The sequence below is a fragment of the Mangifera indica genome, chromosome 3 (assembly GCF_011075055.1).
Source record: "Mangifera indica cultivar Alphonso chromosome 3, CATAS_Mindica_2.1, whole genome shotgun sequence".
NCBI classification, from domain to species: Eukaryota; Viridiplantae; Streptophyta; class Magnoliopsida; order Sapindales; family Anacardiaceae; genus Mangifera; species Mangifera indica.
The window spans coordinates 18,145,608-18,171,283 of record NC_058139.1 but is presented as its reverse complement, the minus strand read 5'-3'; the positions used below and the strand labels follow the sequence as shown (position 1 = coordinate 18,171,283).

Genomic DNA, 25,676 nt, shown 5'->3' with positions numbered 1-25,676 from the left:
TTCCCTAATCCTGCTGCTCACAAAATTCTGTCAAACTTTGAATAATCCCGCAATCTAAAACGTCCAGGGAACTAATCAAAACATTCATAATTGACAGATTTTCAGGACTCAATGCATCTTCAGCTCTTCTTCTTTCTTTGTTTGCTTGTTGGAGTCTTTGTTGTGCTATGTTCTGTCAAATGCTTGATGCCAGGCTTGCATCTTCTTCATCATTGAGGTGGGAACCGCACGTACCTCTCTGCCTGTCAACCACATGCACTCCATATTCTCCATTACCCACAGTTTCACCAACTCTTCATACCATCTTCTCAATCAGATTACGCTTCCAAATGGGTGCTCACTCAACCCAACTTCCCCACATTGTTGTACTAAAAATCCGTGCCTCCAGATGCGCTCTGTCCTCACCCATTCACTAATCTTGTTCTCAATGTTAACAGATGTAAACAACAGTGCTTAGTTTAAGACTGTGACAGTAAAAAAACATACACCAAACAGAAACTTGTCTCTTAATGGAGGGCCGTTTCAAACAAATTTGTCGGAGAGAGACGTTGATAATCATGTTGTAATAGAGGTTAATTATCAATAATCAGTGGCAATTAATATTTTTATTAAATTAACATTTTACTTTACATTATTATTCTCTTTGCACCTACCATTTTTTATTTGCATGGGAAGCTGTCACTTCCAATAGTGCCTGTTATATTATTACTTGCTTGCCATATAATTATTATTTAGATCCAAACAAAAAAATGTGAGTCATTTATATATAATTAATGCTCATAATACACATACTTACACATACCAGTTCTTTTTCTTCTTTCTTCTTCTTCTGTTCTCTGTTGCAGTCTCTCTTGGTTGTTGTTTTGGGATTCAGTGACTCTTCTTGTCTCTTTAATAATTGTTGCTGAAGCCGTGACTCATGAAGATGCTAGTAAGTACGTTGTTTAAATTTCTGGGTTGTTGGCTTTTCATTTAATTTTTCTGTGTTATTTGTTGACAAATCCAGATACATACTACTTGATTGCTTGGATTTTATCCATTTCAGTTTGTGTTTTTTTAGCTCTGTGTCTGATTTATTTGGTGAGATTATCAGATTTTGTTGAAATTCTATCTTCATATTCTAAATTCTTTGTTTTGTTATCATGATTAGTTTCAGTTGACAGTGGTGCATGATGAGGATGCTGTATGGAGTAGAACTAGCTTTGTGATTTTCTCTATGCTTTATTTCTTTTGCTTTTGTCCTTCTGAACAGAGTTTTGCTTTCACTGGAATCTAAAACTTTTCACTTTTCAAGTGGTTGTTTGTTTCCGGCATTATTTTGCTTTGCTTTTGGAGTTACCAACTCATTGTTTAAATTGCACATTATGTTGCCTTGTTTCTTCTGGAAAAAGTAATGATTCCCTTATCTTTTTTCTTTTTTTTTCTAATTACAACTTCAATTTGGTTTTGATTAATTAAGGTAGACTCTGTTTAGAATTCTGATAAGAATGGATTGGCTTGTGTTGTTTCTGTTTCCTTGCAGGTGGCATTGCTGTTGCTGCTGGCATTGTGCAATGCCAATAAAGTTACTGTTGAAGAAAGTGATGGACAGTGTGATTATAACTTGATATTGGAACCAAGACCCCACAGTGTGTCAATTCTAGAGTTTGGTGCTGTTGGTGATGGAAAATCATTGAATACACTTGCCTTCCAGAATGCCATTTTCTATCTCAAGTCCTTTGCTGATAAGGGTGGCGCTCAGCTGTATGTACCGCCTGGGAGGTGGCTCACTGGAAGTTTCAATCTCACCAGCCACCTCACTCTCTTCTTGGAAAAGGGTGCTATCATCTTAGCATCTCAGGTATCTGTAATTTGCATCGTCATGAAAATCAGTTGAACTTATTTGGTTGGCTTGTAATTGGGTTTTCATTTTTTCTTGTTGGCATAGGATCCATCTCACTGGGATGTTGTGGAACCATTACCCTCGTATGGTCGAGGAATCGAACTTCCTGGTCGAAGATACAGAAGTTTGATAAATGGTTATATGTTGCATGATGTGGTAATAACAGGTGAGTTTACCACTAATTTTGCTCGATTTGATTACTTTTTTCCCTGTTGAAATTGTTGCTAAAATTCTCACATGAACAATCTATAGGTGATAATGGAACCATTGATGGTCAAGGCTCAATTTGGTGGGAATGGTTCAATTCCCACAACTTGAAATACAGTCGCCCTCACCTTGTGGAATTTGTAACATCAGAAAATATTGTAGTTTCAAACCTTACTTTCCTAAATGCCCCTGCTTATAACATACACCCTGTCTATTGCAGGTTACTTAGAGAAGCAATACTTCTGTGCTCCATTGAATTTTAATTTTATTTTTCTTATTATCAACAAGAATTGAATAAATTCAGAATTCTATGTGATGCAGTAATGTGCACATCCAAAATTTATCAGTTTATGCCTCACCAGAATCCCCTTATACTGTTGGTATAGTCCCAGGTAAGCGAAAATTGATTGATTCCCATTTTCGTATTACATTATCATCTTCTGCTTCTTCTTACTGCATATTTTTTAAGTCATGTAGTACCTTGGTATAAAGATGTCATTTCACTCTTGTAGATGCATTCTGCCTATCCCATTTCTGTTTTGGGATAATGATGTTGGAAGATTTTGTTGTCTAATGTTTGCATAATTTTATTGTTGCTTTCAGATTCTTCCAATAATGTATGCGTTGAGGACTGCAACATTGCAATGGGGCATGATGCTATTGCTCTTAAGAGTGGCTGGGATGAGTATGGCATTGCTTATGGTAGACCCACCACAGATATACATATAAGAAAGGTTCATCTTCAATCATCTTCAGGTTCTACTATTGCCTTTGGAAGTGAAATGTCTGGTGGCATTTCTAATGTATTGGTGCAGAAGGTCCACCTTTACAACTCATTGAATGGTGTTGAGTTCAGAACAACCAAGGGCAGAGGTGGTTATATTAGTGAGATTTTCATATCAGATGTTTATTTACAGAACATCCACATGGCATTTGGTGCCAGCAGTCTTTCAGGGACCCATCCTGATGACAACTTTGATCCAAATGCTCTCCCAATTCTAGATCAAATCACCTTGCAAGATATCATCGGCGAAAACATTACTATAGCAGGAAATTTCACAGGAATACAGGAATCTCCCTTGACCAATATATGTTTATCAAATGTCTCCTTATCAATCAATTCTGCCTCTTCCACTTTTTGGTCTTGTTCATATGTTCATGGATTTTCGAAGTTGGTCTCCCCTGAGCCTTGCCCTGAACTTGAAAGCTCATATTCTTCCTCCTCAACTTGCTTTTCTCTTGTTAATTCCTATGGTAGAGCCTCAGCATTATGATTACTATTCTTCGTACTAAAATCCCCATTGGAAATTCATATTCTATGACCATTTTACCATCTCAATAAATTATGCCAGATTCTTTCCAATAAGACACACGTCCAGAATACTTGTTTCTTCATCATCCTATATGCCCATTTTCGCATGTTTCACTATCGTCAGATTACATGTACAGCTTCATATCTTCATTCATGTTTAAGGAGATTTTTCGTAGTGAGGGCTCAATCAACATAAATTGAAATCCTTAATTGATGATTAGGCTTGGTGCAGTACAGTTTCCATTGTAACATCTTTTATTTGATGTGGACTGAAATGCTAGGTTGAAATGGAAGATAAAAATGTTCAAGTTCAAGTCACTGTCACTGCCACTGTATTTGAATTCAAGGAGTTTTTATATATGCATGTTAACATAGAAGAAGAAAATGAATTGAATTTGACAGTGTTGTCTCCATCTAAAATTGGAAGGCACCGAAGTCTGAATCCCAGTCCCCTGAAGATTCTTCTTATTTTCTTTACTTAAAAGGAACAACCATCAATCTAATACTTTCTATACAAGTCTGTGTTACTCTCAACCTTTAAATTAAGACTTAACAATCTTAATCCTTTCGAAATCCATTACATCGTTTACAGTTTTGGCTGATTTTGGCTTAGTTATAATGTTAAGGTGAGTTCAATTCGAATTCATTTTGATACTATAACCGAGTTCAAACTCGACTCTTCTCAAACTGATTTGAATTTGAATTGGTTTAAAGAGAGCTTAATTTTTTCAAAGTCAAATTAAATTCGAGCTAAATCAAACTCAAGCTTAGTGAGGGAGAGAAAGACAACAATTTTGAATTTCGTAAAGTTAGTTTGATTGAAGGGGTGTCATTATTGGTCTTAGAACTAAATTTTCTTTTGAAGCTTTATCAGATTTTAAGACTTCTTGCATGGGGAAAACTGGTTGATCTAATGCAACTACTTTACTTTAATGTTTCATTGATGGGTGGAAATTTAGTGGCAGAAAGAATTTGATGAGATTGGGGAGTGAAATTTTACTACAGAACTATGCTGTTATAAGATGGGAAAATGCTTCTCTAACATAGCAATACTTGAAGCACACCTGCCTACTTCACTTGCCTCACCTTGAATCTTTTGTTCCAGATTTTTTATCATTGGCCATGTTTTTGGGGTTTTTTTTTTTTTTTTAATTTTTCGTTGGGTGGTGGGCAATTGAATGTAATGCTCATATGTGCCTAATATAAGTAATTTTGCAATATGTATGAAATGATACGGGGAATTTAGGTTTAAATATTGAATTAAAAGGTTAATCGATTGTTTGAAAAAATGAATCGTTAATTCAACATATGCCAAGCGGACAACTTAGAGAACACTTTGTTAATAACTGATTTAGAAATCGAATAATTGTTCCAATGAAACAAACTCAAGATTCAAATTCTACCACATTATTTTTGTAACATTTCAAATAACTCTAAATTATGAACTCCAACTCAACACTGTTTAACCTCAAAGTAGTTTGAGGTTGAAAAATAGAAGTTCTATATATAAGAGAAAATAAGTTTAAATCTCATTTAGTGGTATATTATATGTCTTAATTCGATATAAACTTTTTTATGATACATATTCTATGAAACAATATACTTTTTTTTTATAAAAATGATGATATAATAATAATGTATATGAGAATTTTTAAATTTTCAAGGATATTTATAATATTTTTCAAAATAATGACTTAACAATTAAAAATTTTTATTATTTGATTGATATTTTATTATTTTATTTATGGTATTTTTTATAATGATGATTTGTCAATTATAATTTTTTATTATATTATTAATATTTAGTTTATAATATTTTTTAAGATAATAATATAATAATTTTATTTTTTATTATTTTATTAATTTTTATTATTTTATTTAATATACAATACGAAAATTTTTTCAATTACAATTGTTAAAATACAAGGACTTATATATGCACAAATATATATATATATATATATATATATATATATATATATATATATATATATATATATATATGTAAAATAATGACAACGTTGGTCTCCATTTACGCTTGGAAGGCACTGAATCCCAGCTTTGGCTGGATCGGGTTGACACGGGTAGGAATCCACAATGAGTTGATTTAAAAAGGTTACGAAATTACAAATCAGCCAAAGACTTATTTCTACCCAAAGTATGCTATGATCTTAAGGTTCGTTCTAGTAATTTTGAAAATCTTATTTACCCACCTATGAATGGTTAAAATTAACAAAATCTTAATCCCTTAAAATTTTATCTCTTTTTCCCTCTTAACCCCTAAAAACTAATCATTTTCTCCTAAGACAAGTTTTAAAAAATAGCATTCCCCCCCTAAGGTTTAGTTTTCAATCCCTAGTGCCATCGCCAATGACGAAACTTTCTCGACGCATCACCATGTTTCGATGGTCTCTCTTTCCTCTTCTAGAACATCGGTTGGCCTAGATCTGGTCTAAAAAGTCAAAGAGTTTAATTGACTTTTCATACCAGATCTAGGCTAACCGACACTCCTAAAGAGGAAAGAGAGACTACTGAAATATAGTGATGCATTAGGAAAGCTTCGTCATTGGCGATAGTGTCAAATTTGGCACCAAGGATTAAAAATAAACCTTAAGGGGAATGCTATTTTTTAAAACTTGGTCTAAGGGAAAATGGTTAGTTTTTAGGGGTTAGGGGGCAAAACTAAATTAAATTTTAATTTATTTTTAATATTACAGATAAAATAACAATTTTGTCCTTAAAATCGTTAATTTTAACCGTCTGTAGGTGGGTAGATGAGATTTTCAAAGTTAACAGAGAAAAACTTAAGATGATAGCATACTTTGGATGGGAAATAGTCCTTTGGCCAATACCATCTTACAGATGCAATAGACACACATGGAGGTAGCCATGTTGTCTCAACATTGACAACTTATTTTTGAGTGATTAGTAATTGGCTTTTTTTTTAATATTGTTAAAAAAATTGCTTTCCATTTTTTCCTATTAAAAAAAAGAATAAGTAGATTTCTTTTAATATTTGAAATATCAAAAAGGGACAATTTTATATATAAATATTTTAAGATACATAATTAAATATAAATCCAATTATTTAATAATACATTATTTGAATATTTAATTGAATATATATGTACATAGTTTTTTCAATTGTGAAGTTATTGTCAATACCGCAAATATACTAAGCACACCTGTAAATGAATATTTATGAGTTAGAGTTCAAACTTAATCTAAATGAATATTTAGGGTTCTACCCCTTGAAAAAACACATCCTACGAGAGGTATGACTCATAGATTGGACGGTTTGTGTCAGAGACCTTAGGATTCGACCTAAAAGAAATAATAAAAAAACAGTTAAAAGTTTAAAAAATATATAAATATATAATAGTTTTAGTGGACCAATTTGCCAAAGGTCATAGAGGTATGCCATAGAGTTTTGCTTTCCTGTTAATTTAATCCTTCTAGTTAATGAACCAGTAACTCTTTTGTTTATTAATGTTTATTCAGCATTTTGTTTTCTTTGAACTGGTTATATTATAGTAGTGAATAACTTAGTTGTTCCGCTGTTCAAGTTGATGTAAGTTTGTCCATTTGATCTGACCATCGATGTACACAAAGATGATGATACTGTTAAAAATTGATGCAAAGTTAATTTTTATTTGTGGCTTGGGTTAGTTAAATGTGTCCTAATATTTAGTCTAATGGGTATTGTTAGTGGATTAATTTTATCCTAGTCTTTAGCTTAATGGGTGTAGTTAGTGGATTGAATTTATTTTAATATTTAATTTAATAGTGTTGTTAGTGGGTGTTATTAGTGGGTGTAGTTAATAGCCACTAAATCATAATGTGACATTTTTTTCTCATTTGTTTACCTATATATGTGTGTGTCTTGTTGATAGATTGAATGGTGAATGGAAGCTGCATTTTTTATCTTGTTCTTAGTTCATTTCCTTTGCCTACAAATTATATGATAAAATTTCTGAGATACTATCTTTATTCTTAATTCTCTTCATTTGCCATATTTCATTACTTTATTCCAACACTTGTGGTATCAGAGCCAAGTTCCGATTAGAGTGGGCGTATTGTGTGATCGAGATTATTGCTGAAGCAAGTAAAAAGATTTGTATTCATCATGTCTAACGGTGTGAATACTCTGAATGTTTCTCAAACATTGGTGCCCATCTTCAATGGAGAAAATTATGCTTTTTGGAGCATAAAGATGAAGACATTTTTCATTGCCCAAGAGTTGTGGGATTTTATAGAAAATGAGGAAACAAAATCTGGTAGACCTAAAAGGGAGGTAGAGATGAGAACATGGCGGAAGAAGAATGCAAAGGCGTTGCTCATATTGCAGCAAGCAGTGACAGACTCAATTTTCCCTCGTATTGCTAATGCGACAAAAACAAATGAAGCTTGGACCATTCTACATAAAGAGTTTCATGGAGATAATAAGGTAACAGTTGTGAAACTCCAAACTTTTCGTAGAGAATTTGAGAATCTGTGTATGAAAAGTAATGAATCGGTTTAAGATTATATTGGTAGAGTTTCTGTCATTGTGAATCAAATGAAAAATTATGGGGAACAAATTAAAGATCAAACAATAGTAGAAAAAGTTTTAAGAAGTTTACCTTCTAAATTTAATCATGTTGTTGCTGCTATTGAGGAGTCAAAAAATCTTTCTACTTATTCTCTTAATGAGCTGATGGGTTCACTCTTAGTACATGAAGACAAGATGAACAGATCTGAAGAGAAGAGCATGGAACAAGCCTTTCAGACGAAGATAGAGATTTCTGGCAAGGATAAAAAATACAATGATACTAATTTTGCTAGCAGAGACAGAACAAAAGGTAGAGGTGGCTATCGAGGTAATGGTAGAGGTCGAGGAAGATCATATTTCAGTCGCCAAGAAACTAAAAATGGTGACAAAGGCAATCAGAGGCCAAGTTATAAAGGTAAGCAGTGCTATTTTTGCAAGAAGATGGGGCACATAGAGGCGAACTGTTGGAGAAAGGCAAAACAACAAGCAAATTTTGTTGAAGAAAAAGAAGATGAAGGTAACATGTTTTTGACTTGTATGAATCCAAAGGAGATTAACTGTGATCTTTGGTTTCTAGATAGTGGATGTAGTAACCACATGACAGGAATTAAAAGCCTTTTTCAAAATATTGATGAATTGGTGAAGTTGCAAGTTCGCCTCGGAAATGACAAACAAGTGCAAATTGAAGGCAAAGGAACAGTAGTAGTGAAAACCAAGTCAGGTATCGAAAGGTTGATTCATGATGTTTATTACATTCCTAGCTTGGCACATAATTTACTTAGTGTGGGGCAGTTGGTTCAGAAGGGATATTCAATTTTGTTTCACAATGGTGTATGTGAAATCAAGAGCGAAAAATCTGATGCTTTTTTTGTTAAAATTCCTATGGCTAAAAATAAAATGTTCCCTCTTGAAATTTCATGTTTGGATGATTGCGCACTTGTTGCTAGTATTAAAAATGACTCATGATTGTGGCATTTGAGATATGGGCATTTGCATTTTAATGGGTTGAAGCTATTGAGTCAGAAAAATATGGTTCATAGGTTGCCTTCTATTTCTTTTACTGATGAAGTTTGTGAAGGTTGTATTTATGAAAAACAACATAGACAATCATTTCTGATTGGGAAAGCATGGAGAGCGAAAGAACCTTTAGAATTGGTGCATGCAGATATTTGTGGGCCAATGAACACCCCATCCTTGAACAAGAGTAGATATTTTTTGTTATTTACTGATGATTTTACTCGGATGAGTTGGGTGTTTTTTCTTATTCAGAAATCAAAAGCGTTGGCGAAGTTTCAAGAATTTAAAGCCTTCATAGAAAAAGAATCTGGTCATCAATTAAAAATTCTTCGAACCGATAGGGGAGGAGAATTTTTATCTGATGAGTTTATATTATTCTGCATGCAAAATGGGATCAAGAGGCAACTAACTGTGATAAGAACACTAGAGCAAAGTGAAGTTGCTGAAAGGAAGAATCGAATCGTAGTAGAGATGGCAAGAAGTATGTTGAATGAGAAAAAGCTTTCAAATGATTTTTGGGCTGAAGCAGTTGCTACATCAGTTTATCTTCTTAATATTTCACTAACAAAAGTAGTGCGTAATACAACTCCTTATGAAGCATAGTGGAATCGCAAACCCAATGTAAGTGCTTTGAAGATTTTTGGGTGTATTGCTTATGCCATGTTAGCTATTAATGATCGAACGAAGATGGATAAGAAGAGTGAGAAGTGCATTTTTGTTGGGTATAGTAATGAGACAAAAAGATATAGGTTGTATAATCTTATTACTAAAAAGCTAATCATTCGAAGAGATGTTATTTTTGATAAGAATAGTTTTTGGGAGTGGAATGCAGAAAATATTCAGCATCTTTCATGTGAAGAAAATGAGTCAAAAGGCTTACAAGAAGAAGATAATGAAGTGACACAAGAAAATTCTCCTACATCTAATTCTCTAAGGTTGTTGTCGCAAGCTTCTCTAACTCCTCAGCCATCAAGAATGACTACTAGAAGCTTGTGTGAGGTTCTTCCAAGAAAGGTAAAACCTTGGGAAAAATGTTTATGACTCTAATACATTTGCTCTTTTAGTGACAGAACCCATGAGTTTTGAAGAAGCATGTGGAAAAGATGATTGGGAGATAGCTATGAAGGAGGAAATGGCTTCTATTGAAAAAAATAACACTTGGGAACTAGTTAATATGCCAAAAGGAAAAGAAGCAATTGGTATGAAGTGGATCTACAAAGTGAAGTATCATGCAGATGGAAGTGTGAAAAAACATAAGGCAAGGTTGGTGGCTAAAGGATATATTCAAAAGTATGGTAAAGATTTCTTTGAAACCTTCTTTCCTGTTGCTAGATTTGAGATTGTAAGATTGATATTAGCATTGGCAGCTCATATGAAGTGGAATGTATTTCAATTTGATGTGAAATCTGCTTTTTTTGAATGGTTACTTAGCTGAAGATGTTTATGTTGAGCAGCCACAAGGTTTTGTTGTTGAAGGAAAAGAAGATAAAGTGTACAAGCTTAAGAAGGCCCTTTATGGACTCAAGCAAACACCACGAGCATGGTATGGTAGACTTGATTCTTATTTGAATGATAATGGTTTTTATTGTAGTAGCAGCGAACCCACTTTGTATGTGAAGGGAAAAGGAGACGATATTCTCATTGTTTGTGTTTATGTGGATGACATTATTTATTCTAGTTCTTATGAAATTCTTATTAAGGAATTCAAGAAGAGCATGACTAATGAATTTGAAATGTCAGACTTGGGGTTATTGCATTATTTTCTTGGGTTGCAAATTTGCCAAACTGATTATGGTATTTTTGTTTCACAAGAAAAATATGCTTTAGATTTGTTAAAGAAGTTTAATATGCAGAATTGTAAGATGTTTTCTACTCCCATGAACACAAATGAGAAGTTGACAATGGATGATGGAACCTCTAGGGCCAATGAAAAGTATTTCAGAAGTTTGGTTAGAGGGTTGATGTATTCAACTCATACTCGTCCAGATATCATGTTCCCAGTCAGTTTAGTCTCAAGGTTTATGCATAATTCCTCCTTACGTTACCTTGGGGCAGCAAAGCGAATTCTTCGCTACATGCGAGCTATAAGTAATTTTGGAATTTGGTACAAACCAGTTCCTAACTTTAAATTATCTGGTTTCACTGATAGTGATTGGACAAGTTTTGTAGATGACAGAAAGAGTACAAGTGGCTTTATTTTCAATTTTGGCTCAGGAATTGTGTCATAGAGCTCAAAGAAGCAAACAAGCACAACATTATCATCTTCAGAAGCTGAGTATATTGCTGCAACCTCAGCTGCTTGTCAAGCAATTTGGATGCGAAGGATTATGGAAGATTTACACCAAACTCAAGCAAAGGCTACAGAGATTTTTTGTGATAACAAAGCAACAATCTCAATGACTAAAAACCCAATGTTTCACGGAAGAACAAAGCACATCGAGCTTCGTCATCATTTTATTTGAGATGTCGTGGCAGAAGGGTTGATTGTGATGAAGTACTGCTCAACAAATGATCAAGTGGCTGATGGCTTTACTAAGGGCTTGGTTACTCCAAATTTGTGAAGTTTCGATCATCACTTGGAGTTGCCGACTTTGCATCAATGGGGGATGTTAAAATTGATGCAAAGTTAATTTTTATTTATGGCTTGGGTTAGTTAAATGTGTCCTAATATTTAGTCTAATGGGTATTGTTAGTGGATTAATTTTATCCTAGTTTTTAGCTTAATGGGTGTAGTTAGTGGATTGAATTTATTTTAATATTTAATTTAATAGTGTTGTTAATGGGTGTTGTTAGTGGGTGTAGTTAATAGCCACTAAATCATAATGTGACATTTTTTTCTCATTTGTTTACCTATATATATGTGTGTCTTGTTGATAGATTGAATAGTGAATGGAAGCTGCATTTTTTAGTATCTTGTTCTTAGTTCATTTCCTTTGCCTACAAATTATATGATAAAATTTCTGAGATACTATCTTTATTCTTAATTCTCTTCATCTGCCATATTTCATTACTTTATTCCAACAGATACTTAGTCATCGAAGCTAACTTCTATCTCTTACCACTTCGAAGACTTTGATAGATTCACTACCTTAGCCATTGGCAAAAACGTATCTATATTCGTGATTGATTTCCCATATTGATCCGATTAATGTTAACGATGTTTTTGTTCTCACGTATTTTTCTTTTTGTGGCTTGTTTCTCATTTGAAGCTAGGAAGAAATTAATATGTGAGAATTGCGTTTCTGTTGGTGAACTCTGAACTCATTGATGGTGACATACGTTATGATTTCCAACTCCTAAGGACCTGAAGGCCTGTTTATGGATCATCAGCATTTAGATATCCTTCCTTGACTTTTATGTCACCAATTATATTACTATTTACATATTATTTCGGCCTGGCACTGTGGACAACTTTTAAGACGAGGATGCATTGATGTAATAGAAATAGATGTAGGGGAAGCGATGGTAAAACCTCAAATACGAGATGTAGTGAAACAAATACTGTGTATTGGGAAGTACTTTATAGGAGTATTATTATTGGTACTACCGTGCTTGAAGGGAACTAATATTGCTTTTGAAGCATTATCAAATTTGAAGAGTTGTGCATGGGGAAAATTGGTTGATCTAATGCTACTACTTTACTTTAAGTTTGGTTGATGGGTGGAAATTTAGTGGTAAAAAGAATTTGATGAGAGTAAGTGAAATTAACTAAAGAACTGTGCTATTATAGGATGGGAAATTGTTTTCTAACTTAGCGGTACTTAAAGCTCACTTGCCTGTTTCGCTCACCTCAACTTGAATTTTTTGTTCCAGATTTTACTGTTGGTCTTGTTTTGTTTTGTTTTTTTTTTACTTTTGTCATTGGTCTTAGAGATTGGGACTTTTGCCCATAAAGTAGGCTCACAACTTCACGTGAAGAAGACAACTTGGGAGTTTTGTCCCTGTGGCTATTCAAATCCCAATCTTGGTCTTTTTATCTTTGTAGATTATAGCCATCTTGTACTTTTCCTGGCTTTGTTAAGTTGAACATAAGTTTGAGTGATTGTTTGATTCCTGGCTAGCTTCTTGGCCAGAAAGAGGAACTAGGAATCAAGAAGTGGTTGGCTAGCTGGAAGGATGGGATGGATCTTCAAACATGATGTCTCTCAGCTAGTAGATGAAAAAAATAAAAAGGAGAGAGGGGAACTATTTTGGTGGGCGGCGGCGAGCTAAGTAAATCAATGGCCAAATCACTATGTCCCACCCAAGGTTTGATGCAAAGCCCAGTTTCCACCTACTAACTATTGAAAATCTAAATATCCACTAATCCGTTAAATTATATTGTTACTATTGAGGTCAAATTGTTATTTAATAAAAATATCTAAAAGGACTATAAATTCATCATATTTTCTCCCCCAAGGTTTAAAAACTAATAATTCTCCCCATCCGAAGTTTAAAAAATGACTATTTTCCTCCCAAGTTTAAAAGCAAACAATCCACCCCCCCCCCCCCCCCCCCCCAAAGTTTGAAAAATGACTATTTTTCCCTAGGGTTTGCGTCTTCTCTTTTGCCGCCTCTCTCACAACCTGCCAACCTCCTCACTCCCATCTCTCGAACTAGGATGAATTGTCGTGTGTGGTGTTGTAGATCTGTGCATGGCCGATGATTCGTTCTTGTTTGGGAGATAGGAGAGAGGAGGTTGGTCGGCTCCAATCATTAGAGAAGTAGTAAGGGAAAAAATGCAAACCCTAAAAAGAAAATAGTCATTTTTCAAACTAGGGGGAAAGAGGTGGGGGGAAGGGGAGGGGAGGGGAGGGGAGGAAATTGTTAACTTTTAAACCTGGGGAAAATAAGATAAATTTATAGTTTTCTTAAATATTTTTATTAAATAATAGTTTTACCCTTAATAACAACAATAAAATTTAGCAGATAGATAAATATTTAGATTTTTGATAATTAATGAGTGAGATGTTGGATTTGCATCAAACCTTGGGTGGGAAATAGTCATTTGGCCTAAATCAATGTGTGAGCACAAACAATTTAGCTGTAGAATATGTCTTTTGAGCTTGCTCTTGGCCATGATTGATTATCTAGATGTGAATAAATGCTATAGCTTTCGACTTTAAGAGCTCTTGGCTGTTTCGTATGTATTTGCTATGAGAAACTATAATTAACTTCATCCCGTGGTTGTGTTTGTACTTTTCATTTGTTTGGGGTCGGGTTATTCCCGCTTTGGAGTCGATGCTTTAATTTAAGTTGGTATTTTTTTTTTTTGGCTAAAGGATTATTTTCATTCAAGTTTTAATATAAATACAAATATACATCTGTAAGATTTAAAAAACTCAAACATCTACTCATAAACTAATTTTTGTTAAATTTTTCTGGTAAAGGTAAAGGTAAAATCATCATTTTATCACTAAACCTTAAACTCTTTCAAATTTGTATCATTTCTCCCCCTTAGTTTAGAAAAACAATAATTTTCCTCTCTTAGGTTTCCTCTTTTCTTCTCCATCTTCGATGATCGGAATCTAACCATGCCTATCTATTTCTAGTTGTCGATGCTTTCTTCTCCTGGATTCTTTGTAAATGACGACAAAGATGTCTTCATCTCTGACAAAAAGTGAAGACGGAGTTTTTATCCGAAGAGATCTGAAATCTCTTCATAGGAGAGACAAAGAGATTCTAGATCTCTTCGTCTCTAATGACATCTTTGGAATTTGGATTCTAAGGTTCTTCGCACATGGCATGGAAAGAGAGGAAAGAATTGGAGGGCAAAAGGATTAAGGGCATTTTTTTCTATGTTCTTAAATCTCTATATACTATGATGCAATTTAATTTCTTATTGAATATTTCATTCATACTTGCCCTTGACCAGAGTTTTTTTTTTTTAATATAATTTAATTTTTTCCCAATGTGTTATGTTCTAAAAGAAATTATTTTTATACAACATAAACTGTTGTTGATCTGTTTTGTTTCATTAAATTTGTATAATTAAATTTTAAATAAAATAAAAACCTTTTCAAATACAATATTTATACACAATTTAAAATTTTATAATAAATTTATAATTTATTATTAATTTGACAGTATATTTAAATCATTTTCCTTTTTATTCAATTATTATAGTACATTGCAATTGAAGGGCTTATGTCCATGGCGCAAGTATCGCCTGAACATAAAGTCCCAGAGTATGAACTCCGGAAACACGCTGGCGCTACTTAAACGGCCAAACATTATCGTCATTCTGTTCCGGATTGTAATCTCTAATCTCTTTGTCTCCCTAACTCTTTAGCCATCTTCTACTTTTACTTCTTTCTCCCAACTCAGCTGCTTTAGCATGGTAAGCTCCCTTAGTCATCTGTTTCTTTTATTTCGTTTATGTTTGTTTCCCGATAAAGTGATGGAGAATGTAGTTAGAAAAGATCTCTCTGTGAACATTGGTTGACTTTTGTCTTTTTGGTGGTTGATTGAAACAGTTTGTTTTTTATGCTTAGAAAGAGGTGTTTGTTCTTGTGTTGTGTACTTGATCTTGTTTCTGTTTGGTTCTCGAAGAATTGCGGGAAAATATTCCAGGAACCATGTTGATCAAATTGATTGATTTTAGCTCTTGATAAAAATGGTTCATTTTTTGGTGGTAGGAAAGCGGCATTTTTCATTGTGTTGTGTACTTGTCTCTTTTCTGAGTTTCTGTTTGATGCCCGAGAAAATGGGTGAGAATGTTAAATGAAATTGTTGTGTACATAGGTTAATTATTGGTTTTGTTTATTAAAACCATTTTGTTTTTGTTTTGGTGAGATGCGTATTTGTTTTCCCATATAATAGTTGTGTTATAGTAGAAGCTCAAATTTTATGGTTCATGCTGACATGCTGTTGTTTTTTGTTTTGACAGATATTTGTGAAGGCTCAGAGGACTAAGGCTTGCTTCAAGAGGTTGTTCTCAACTGCTTCTTCACCTCTTCCCCTAGACCCTGACCCACCAGATCTTGCTTCTCAACTCTTTACAATCCTCTCCAATAACCCTACAAACTGGCAAAAACACCCCTCAATTAAAAAGATCCGTCCTTTCATTTCTGCATCTCATGTTTCTTCCCTCTATAAATTGAACTTGAATCCCCAAATTGCTCTTGACTTTTCTTATTGGATTTTGCAGAAACCTGGGTTTAAACATAGTGTAGAATCATATTCTTCTTTGGTTAATTTGTTAATTGGGAGTAATTTTGCTAAGGCAGGTGAAAAAATTGCTTCTTTTATGTTTAAATCTTGTCATTCGTTGAAGATGTTGGTGTCGCATTGGATTTTGTGAGGAAAATAAATGATGGTGATGGTGAGTCTAAGTTTAAGCTTAGTGTTAAGGGTTATAATACATTGCTGATGTTGTTGGCAAAGTTTTGTTTGGTTAAAGAAATGAAGTGGGTTTATTTTGTAATGTTGAAGGACATGATTGTTCCTAATATATATACTTTTAATACAATGGTTAATGGGTATTGTAAGGTGGGAAATGTTGTAGAGGCTGAGTTGTATGTGAGTAAGATTGTGCAGGCAGGTTTGAGTCCAGATACATTTACTTTTACATCGTTGATATTGGGGCATTGTAGGAAAGAGGATGTAGATAGCGCATATAGGGTGTTTAGAGTGATGCCGCAAATGGGTTGCCGAAGAAATGAGGTTTCGTATACGAATTTGATACATGGTCTTTGTGAGGCGAAACGGGTTGACGAGGCTATAAAGTTGTTTAAGAAAATGAATGAGGATGATTGCTGGCCAACTGTGAGGACTTACACAGTGATTATTTATGGGTTATGCGAATTAGGTAGGAAATTGCATTGAGATTTTTCAATGAGATGTCCGAGAAAGGGTGTGAGCCTAATGTTCATACTTACACCGTGTTGATTGTTGTTTTTGTAAAGAGAATAAGCTTGATGATGCGAGGAGGATGTTGACTGAGATGTTGGAGAAAGGATTGGTTCCAACTGTGGTCTCATATAATGCAATGATTGATGGATATTGTAAGGAAGGATTGATGGAGGCTGCATTGGAAATTTTGGGTTTGATGGAGTCAAATAATATTAGTCCAGATGCTAGGACATACAATGAATTGATTTTTGGGTTATGTAAAAAGAAAGATGTACACAAGGCAATGGCGCTACTTAATAAATTGCTTGAGCTCAAGTTGTCACCAACCTTGATTACCTATAATTCGTTAATTCATGGACAATGTAGAGTGGGTCAGTTAGATAGATACTGCATATAGGTTGCTTGGTTTGATCAATGAGAGTGGTCTAGTTCCTGATCAGTGGACTTATAGCATTTTCATAGACACTCTTTGTAAAAGAGGGAGTTTGGAGGAAGCTCATGTAATGTTTGAGTCTCTCAAGGATAAAGGCATAAAGGCAAATGAAGTAATATATACTGCTTTGATTGATGGGTACTGTAGGGCTGGGAAAATAGACAATGCATTCTTTCCTTGAGAGAATGCTTACTGATGATTGTTTGCCAAATTCGTACACTTATAATTACTTGGTACGTGGGTTATGCAAAGAGAAGAAGTTGAAGGAACCATTGGCATTGGTCGAAAAGATGGTGAACATGGGAGTGTGTCCCACGGTTTGCACTTACACAATTCTCATTAATGAAGTATTGAAGAACGGAGACATTGACCATGCTCATAGGCTTTTAGACGAAATGCTTTCCTTTGGATATAAACCAGATGTATTCACATATACTACATTTATTCATGCTTATTGTAGCACAGGGAAATTAAATGAGGCTGAGGGTTTAATGGTCAAAATGGATGAAGAAGGAGTTGTGCCAGATTCGGTGACTTACACTCTACTAATTCGTGCATATTTAAATATGGGTCTAGTATATTCTGCATTTGATGTTCTCAAGCGCATGTTTGATGCTGGTTGTGAGCCTTCTCATCATACATATGCTTTTTTAATCAACCATCTCTCAAAGAAAAAGTTGATGAAGGAAAACAGTGATGTAATGGGACTTTCTTTGGTTTCAAATGTCAAATTTGTTGAAGTTGCTGATGTGTGGAAGATGATGGAATTTGACACTGCAATGGAGTTTTTTGAGACAATGCTCAAACATGGATGTGTACCTAATGTTAACACATATGGAAAGCTCATCGTAGGACTTTGCAAAGTAGGGCGCTTGGCTGTAGCCCAAAAGTTATTTGATTATATGAGAGAAAGAGGAATACCCTCAAATGAAGATATCTATATATCTCTTCTCAGTTGTTGCTGTGGATTGGGAATTTATGAGGAAGCTGTGAGACTGATGGAAGCTATGATTGAACATGGTCACTTACCACATCTGGAGTCCTGTAAACTACTTCTTTGTGGGTTATACGATGAAGGGAACATAGAGAAGGCAAAAGAAGTTTTCAATAACTTGCTTGATTGCGGATATAATAATGATGAAGTAGTTTGGAAAATTCTCATTGAAGGCTTACTTAAAAAGGGCTTTGGGGATGGATGTTCAGAACTGCTAGGCATCATGGAAAAGAAGGGTTGCCAGATTCATCCTCAAACATATTCAATGTTAATTGAGGGACTTGATGGAATATAAGATGTCAATTTGAGAAATTGTTTCTATTTTACCTCTGTCCTTTTGAAACCGGATTACAGAAGCGATACCATGCAAACTAGGCTAGCCACATCCAGACCAGAGGCAAGGGAAAACATCTCAAATCTTATTTTGCAAAATCTTTATGCCATTTGTGTTGCTCTTTTTTTCTGACAGTCTGATTGATTTCATTATTCATATACAGAGTAAAATGTTGCTGATGCATTGAGCTTGAGTTGTCTTGGTAATCTGTTTGTATCATTACAGAAAAGTTTTCATGTGAGGCTGAGCAAAGATTAGAAGATCCACTGTGTTAATCTGCCTTGCAGAATGAAATGTTGCTGATGCATTGGCCTTGAATGACTTTGATAATCTCTCGCATCAAAATGTAAAGTTTGTGTGTGATGGAGGCTGAGCAAAGATTAGAAGAGCCATTGCTTTTTCTGCGTTTAGGCAGATGGATGAGGTAAAGGATCTTATCTGGAAGGAATCATTTAGCATGGACTTTACTTGAAGTCTTTTTAACCCTTATCATCCTGTATATATGTAGTTTACATCAGATGCTCATATGCTTTTCTTTTCTTTTTAGAAAAGAAACTGTAGGTTACATCAGTTTACCCTTATCATCCTGCGTTTACATCAGATGGCTGATTTTGTTAATCTTAAGTACATTCTAAAAACTGTTGTCAAGGCATTATGTTTGCAAAATTAGCTAGATTTAGGTGTTTATATATAGAATTGTGAAAAGATTGAATTTTTTGAGGTGGAGTAGAAATTTGTGTGAGAATTTGACAGGAGTTTTAATCTGGATTTGTTGTTTCTCATGTCTTGGATTGAAGTTGGATGAATATTGGTGTTACTATGTCGTTTGAAGTGGTGGGTTAAGTTTCAAGTGTGATTGTTGTGATTAGTTATGTGAGGTGTTGGTTAAGTGGTTAGATGTGTGGTTTGCTTTAAGTGTGCAATGGCTAATTACATGGAAATAAAGTTGTAAATTTTAGTTTTTTGTCAATTTTATGCTAGATTTAGGTGTTTATACATGGAATTTTGGAAAAAGATTGAATTTTGTTAAATGGGGTTGAATTGGGGCGTGTGTAATTTGGTGTTGATTTGGAAGGAATTTTGATCTAGATTTGGTAACTTTTGTGTTGTGAATCAAAGTTTGATGAATATTGTTGTTGGTCTGTTGTTTTCAGTGGTGGGTTTAGGTCAAGTTTCAAGTGGTAATTGTAATGTTTTAGTTAGTTGAGTTGTTGGTAAAGTGGCGATATGTGTGGTTTGCTTCAATTCATGATGGTAACATACATGAAGAAAAGCTACAAGTGTTGTGCAACATGAGGGAGTTCTGATTTATCTGGGAAACAGTGTAAATTTTATGTTTGGGCAGCGATTGTGGAATTTGGAATCCGTATTAGTTGGTATGTGATCAATTCACACTTGTAATGCTTTTAATTGTGAGGGGTATTGGTTAAGTAGTTACATATGATGGAGATATACATGGCATTATGTGATGTGAGAAATATCTTGCATATCAAGAAAAGAAGTTGTAAATTGCTCTGCTTTGATGGTGTTAGTTTAGTTTTGAACTTCTAGTAAAGGGTGGTAGTATAGATTTAGCAGGGATCTTGCAGCTATGTTGCTTTATTTTTTTAAATTATTAAAATTAAACAGGATTTTTTTTTGCTTTTATGTATTATATGCAAAGTAAGAGTGTTAATGCATTTTCTCTGTGGTTTATGTTATGGTTGGTGATTCAAATGACTCATATGTTATTGTTGGTACCCTGAATACTAAAGTATGAATCATTGTTAGCTTGTATTCTAGGAGGGGGACAAGGTGATGGGTGAGACTTGGCTCACTTAATGCTTGCAGCAGACTGATTTTTAGTTTTATATTGAATCTTGGGGTATAATAAGACTTGATTTAGAATTTGTTATGCATGCATATGACACTGTTAATGTCACGTTTTCCTTTTCATACGAAAAATCCTTGTCTCTTGCCCTGATTAAATTTTCTTGAAGCACTTTTTAGAACTTATGATTTATAGAATGACTATTAGGGCCCGTTTGGTTACAGAAATTTAAAGATTACCTTGGTAATCTATCTTTTATTATTTACATTACCTTATTTGGTTTGTCAGTAATAAAAGATTACGATAATCTTTTATTACCAATGCTAACCTGACAGGTAATATAGGTGATAATCTGGTTACCACCTTAATCTTAGATATTAAAAGATTACTAAGGTAATCTTGATTTTATTATAATTATATTATTATTTATTAATTTTTTGAGATAAAAGTAAATTTATTTTTAATTAATATAACAAATAATATAAAAAATTTAAAAATAATTATATTCAAGGACATTTAGGTAAAATAATTTACTAGTATTCTTTTATTACCTTTAATAAAATATAATAATTATTTATACTTATCAAATTTTATCAAACATACTAATAATTTATATCTAATAATCTTTTAAGTAATTTATCTTCAAGGTAATCTCCTTATTTTAGTAATAAAACATTACCCAAACCAAACGCCCTTTTACTGTTTTATTCATTGTATCCATGAAAACTTGTGTGGTTGTAATTTTTCAATTGAGTCATTTGTTGTAAGGTCGAGTGGGTATTGTATATTATTGTAATCTTTAGAGTTTTGTTGGTAGAGTATGCCTTACAAAGCTTGAAAATCTCTTCTCTAATGTCAGCATTTGTGTGATTTTGTATACTTTGTTTGCTGCAAGATTATGTACCACGTAATTTACATATAAGTCAGTTCAATTTTTTGTAATCTTGAGATGGTTTATTTATTTTACATTTCTTGGTGATATAATAGGTTGAAACAGCATCAGATTCAGTACAATTTTTGTCACTTCTTACTCCATTGAATTATGGATCATGCCTCATATCGGAAAGCTCCTTCTAATACTACATTTGTTGAATTTGCTATTGCTATTGGTACTCTTACTGACAGTACTGGGGTCATCTTGCATGTTAGTTTAAATGACTATTCTGTGGCTGACACTCCCAGTGTAACGGCGTCTATCTCTTCATTTTCTTTCTGTTTGATGAAATTTGGTAAAAGTCTAGTGGTCTCTCTATTATTGCTCTACATCACAGGATGTGTCACATTTACTGACGAAGTGAGGATGAGTGTCACATTTACAATAGCAGGTAGTTACTTTTGAATTTTAATTTTATTTTTTAATCAACAACGAGAATTGAATCAATTCAAATTCTATATGATGCAGTAATGTGCACATCCAAAATATATCAGTTTGTGCTCTGACAGAATCCCCTTATATTGTTGGTATAGTCCCAGGTAAGATAAAATTGATTGATTCTCATTTTCATGTTACATTATCATGTTCTGCTTGCTCTACTGCAATATTATTTTAAGTCATTGCCTTTGTTTAAAGATATCATTTTAATCTTTTCGGTATTTTCTTTCTGGGTTCTTTCTTAAATCGCAACAATAATCAGGGAAGAAGCTTTTTTCATAGAAAGAAGAAGCAAATATGTTTTCAAAATTTTCTCATAAGATTTTTTATTCTGAATTATGTTGACTTTTTGGATGGTAGTTGCAATGGTTATTTTTGTAAAAATATAAGCAGTCTTTATTTCTAGTATGGTGAATCAGTTGTTTGAATTCTGAGATCCTTATAAAAAACTTCAAGCTAGATACAAACTTTTAAATTTGCTATCAATTATTTAGGTGGAGCTGAACTGTCCTTCACATTCCTTTGTTTCCAAAATATATTTCCAATTGTTTCACTTTTGCATATGCATTTCGCTTATCTCATTTGTGTTTTGGGATAATGTGTGAAGATTTGTTGTCTGCTGTTGATATAATTTTATTGTTGTTATCAGATTCTTCTGAAAATGTGTGCATTGAGGACTGCAGCATTGCCATTGGGCATGATGCTATGTGCTGCTATTGCTCTTAAGAGTGGTTGGGATGAGTATGACATTGCCTATGGTAGACCAACCACATATATACATATAAGAAAGGTCCATCATCAATCATCTTCAGGTTCTACTGTTGCCTTTGGAAATGAAATGTATTGTGGCATTTCTAATGTATTGGTGGAGAAGGTCCACCTTTACAACTCATTAAATGGTGTTGAGTTCAGAACAACCAAGGGTAGAGGTAGTTATATCAGAGAGATAATCATATCGGATGTTGATTTACAAAACATCCACATGGCATTTGGTGCCAGCTCTGGGACCCATCCTGATGATAACTTTGATCCAAATTGTTTCCCAGTTCTAGATCAAATCACCTTGCAAGATATCGTTGGCAGAAACCCTAAACCCTAAACAATAGCAGAAAACTTTTCAACAATACAAGAATCTCCCTTAACCAATAAATGTTTATCAAAACAATAATGTTATATGCACCAACAGTTGGTACTTAAATCTGTACCGATTGGCTTGGAGAATGACATGGCATATACCATCTCATCTGCCACATCACCATATCAGCACAACAGATTCCAATATTTTTTTTTTTTAAATTCCATAAATCACAATTTTCTCAAAACACCAAAATCAGAACTAGCAATTCTCTCAAACACATTGTTTACCACCATCACTGTCGGCCATTGTTTTCCAGTCCTATTCCACTACCGTTCAATCTTGTGCACATAGCATAACTGGTGCTATTTTTTCCATATAAATCTCCCATCTTTCAAGCTAAACTATCTCTTGGAAGAAATTCACAGGTGGGTTCTTAATATTTTTCATGATTTTTCTATTTTTCAGTGGTTTTCTTATTTGGTGTTTGAAGTAGGTGTTGATTTATTGATTCATTCTTGTTTTGCATTTTTATGTCCAGACTGTGAAGAATGGGGTTGACTCATGAGTCAGCTTCTGTTGAATTTGTGTTTCTTGTTTTTAATCATAAAAGAACCAGAAACCCCTTTTAATTATTTTAGTCAAACCTCAGCTTGCTGTGGACTCCAAGGACGATGATTTCTATGGCAGTGAGGCCATAGGTTATGACAGTGACTACTACAACACTGACAAATTTTAAATTGCATGCCTTGTTGCCAACCCTGGTCTAAAAATTTCCAGAAGGAGGCTGTACATGGTTTGACAGAGATTTTGAGTGAGGATATAAAAGGTGCATGCCTAGTTGCCTGTTGTTACCTGACATAAATTCAACATCCTCTCCTTCCGCTTATTAAGGTTTATGTTTATAGCACTGTATTTAGAATTTTTATTCCTATTTAATTGGTGTTGAGTACATAATAATTGATTAAAATTTATAGCATTGTATAAGGTGTCTGATGGACTTGCATTGTTCTTTTATTTGGCGGATACATCTTATAGGGTAATTGGTTTCCTTTTTTCTTTTCTTTTAATTTCTCTTTTTGAAGGGCCAAACATGATTTTAAGGAAATGAATATACATAAGAAGAATAGGATCTACTTCTCCAATAAGAAAAATTATGATAAAGTGGCTTGTATAAACTGTTCTACTGGATTTAGACCTTATGCTGCATGGTTTCTGCCCAACCATTCTACTTGCAGCATAATTGGTATCCTCATGGTGTTTAGGCTTTCTATATCTCGTTACATACTAACTCTTTCAGATGCCCTGTGACTTTCTGCTCTGTTTTGGCTTTCAGGCTAATCTGATTCAATATAGAAATATAATTATTGACTCAAAATCCGGGTGTGAGTGGAGCAGGTAGGAACTCATTTTCATCCTTTCAGTTATTTTCAGTTTATCTCCATATACTTTGTAACAATTTGTGATATGTGTTCCCTGTTGCATTCCTTGAGTTTTGAGCTGCTGTCCCTTTGCAGCTTTTATGGTTATGATCGCTGGAATTTTAAGTTTAATTGGGTTAGGAATTGAGTGGTGGTTGAATATTTATTTTTTTCTTTTTGAACATTTTGGTTTTGCTTTAATGGTTAATTGTTGGAAGATTATTCCTGTTGTTTGTTTAGAAGGGAAATGGCATCATGGTGAGGTGATGTATAGAGGAGGATCATAATAAATCCTTAATTTAATATTAATATTGCCTCACCTGTGGAATTTGTTATTTCTGCATTTTGAGTTGGTAAGGTGAATTGCATTGTGTTGTTCTCTGCTGTTTTTATGCGGAGTAATACTTTATGAACAAACAAATCTAATTAATTTATTCAATCAAACAGACAGGACAGCATATGATTGTGTGATTTTGAAGTGAGAAAAAAAAATATGCAGTCACATGTTGTCACATTAGTTTGTGCAAATAATTTAGTAAAATTTCTTTTTGCATCTAGTCCTATACTTTATGCTAATTTGGAAACTTAGAGGATTTTGTAGAGGGAAGAAGTTAGTGAAAGTATGTGGTTGTGGCTGTTCTTTGGGTATTTGGTAGGAAATGAACTAGAGAGTATTTTTAGGTAAACAGAAACAGTTCTTACTGGTAATTGGACAGTCTTTGTGTACTGGCATCAAAGGAATTTTAAAGAAGTTCATTTTCTTCTTCACTTATTGGGATTGAGAGACATTTGATTGTAATTTGGGTTGTTATGTGCTCTTTTATGGCATTCTTCGGCAATTTCTCACGACATGAATAGGTACTGAAGGCTTTTGTTCATGGAGATGGTAATTTGTTCAATAAACTATCTGGAGTTGCAGGAGGCTTTGGTTTGGGTTATTTTCGTTCAAAATTCCTAAATTCAATGGAGCGGAATGCTGAGGGCCTCTCAAGGAAGCCGTGAAACTGTCTAGTGCTGGTGGTGGGACTAACCAGGAAAGTTTCATAAGCAATTGGGAATTATCGGAACCATGTCTATTATGGTTATTAGTACTTTGTAATATACGATATGTATTATATGATATGATTTGATATAAATAAAAAATAATGTGTTTTAATATATATTGAAAATTGTCGATACGATGAATTTATTGTACAAGACGATATGTATCAAATAATATGATATATATTATCAATACAAATGAATACATCTTTTAAAAAAGTGATGACATACTAAGAGTATTTATAAAAAGTTTTAAAATTTTTTAGATGTTTGTGATTTTTTTAAGATAATAATATGACAATTAGAATTTGGTATAATTATATTTTTATTTTTAAAAAGCTGTATCATTATTCATTATTCATTATTCATTATTAGATTATTATGATATGGAGAGATTTTTAATTGTTGATCTCT

General features: G+C 33.7%; 2 protein-coding genes across 2 annotated transcripts; both read left to right on the top strand.

Annotated features, from left to right (window-relative positions):
* The first annotated feature begins 800 nt into the window (after nt 1–800).
* On the top strand, nt 801–3,715 carry LOC123211027 (probable polygalacturonase). The gene is made up of 6 exons (XM_044629533.1): nt 801–931; nt 1,523–1,840; nt 1,928–2,048; nt 2,135–2,309; nt 2,411–2,481; nt 2,693–3,715. The coding sequence occupies exons 1-6, from the start codon at nt 920–922 to the stop codon at nt 3,361–3,363; spliced, it is 1,368 nt and encodes a 455-aa protein (XP_044485468.1). The 5' UTR covers nt 801–919; the 3' UTR covers nt 3,364–3,715.
* Nucleotides 3,716–15,064: 11,349 nt separating this feature from the next.
* On the top strand, nt 15,065–25,381 carry LOC123211976 (pentatricopeptide repeat-containing protein At5g65560-like). The gene is given in 12 exon segments (XM_044630970.1): nt 15,065–15,268; nt 15,818–16,199; nt 16,202–16,744; nt 16,747–16,818; nt 16,821–17,161; nt 17,163–17,380; nt 17,382–18,606; nt 18,707–18,967; nt 21,341–21,678; nt 21,756–21,826; nt 22,375–23,228; nt 23,342–25,381. Coding segments are annotated over 7 exon segments (2,682 nt in total). The 5' UTR covers nt 15,065–15,265; the 3' UTR covers nt 18,505–18,606; nt 18,707–18,967; nt 21,341–21,678; nt 21,756–21,826; nt 22,375–23,228; nt 23,342–25,381.
* The last annotated feature ends 295 nt before the right edge of the window (nt 25,382–25,676 follow it).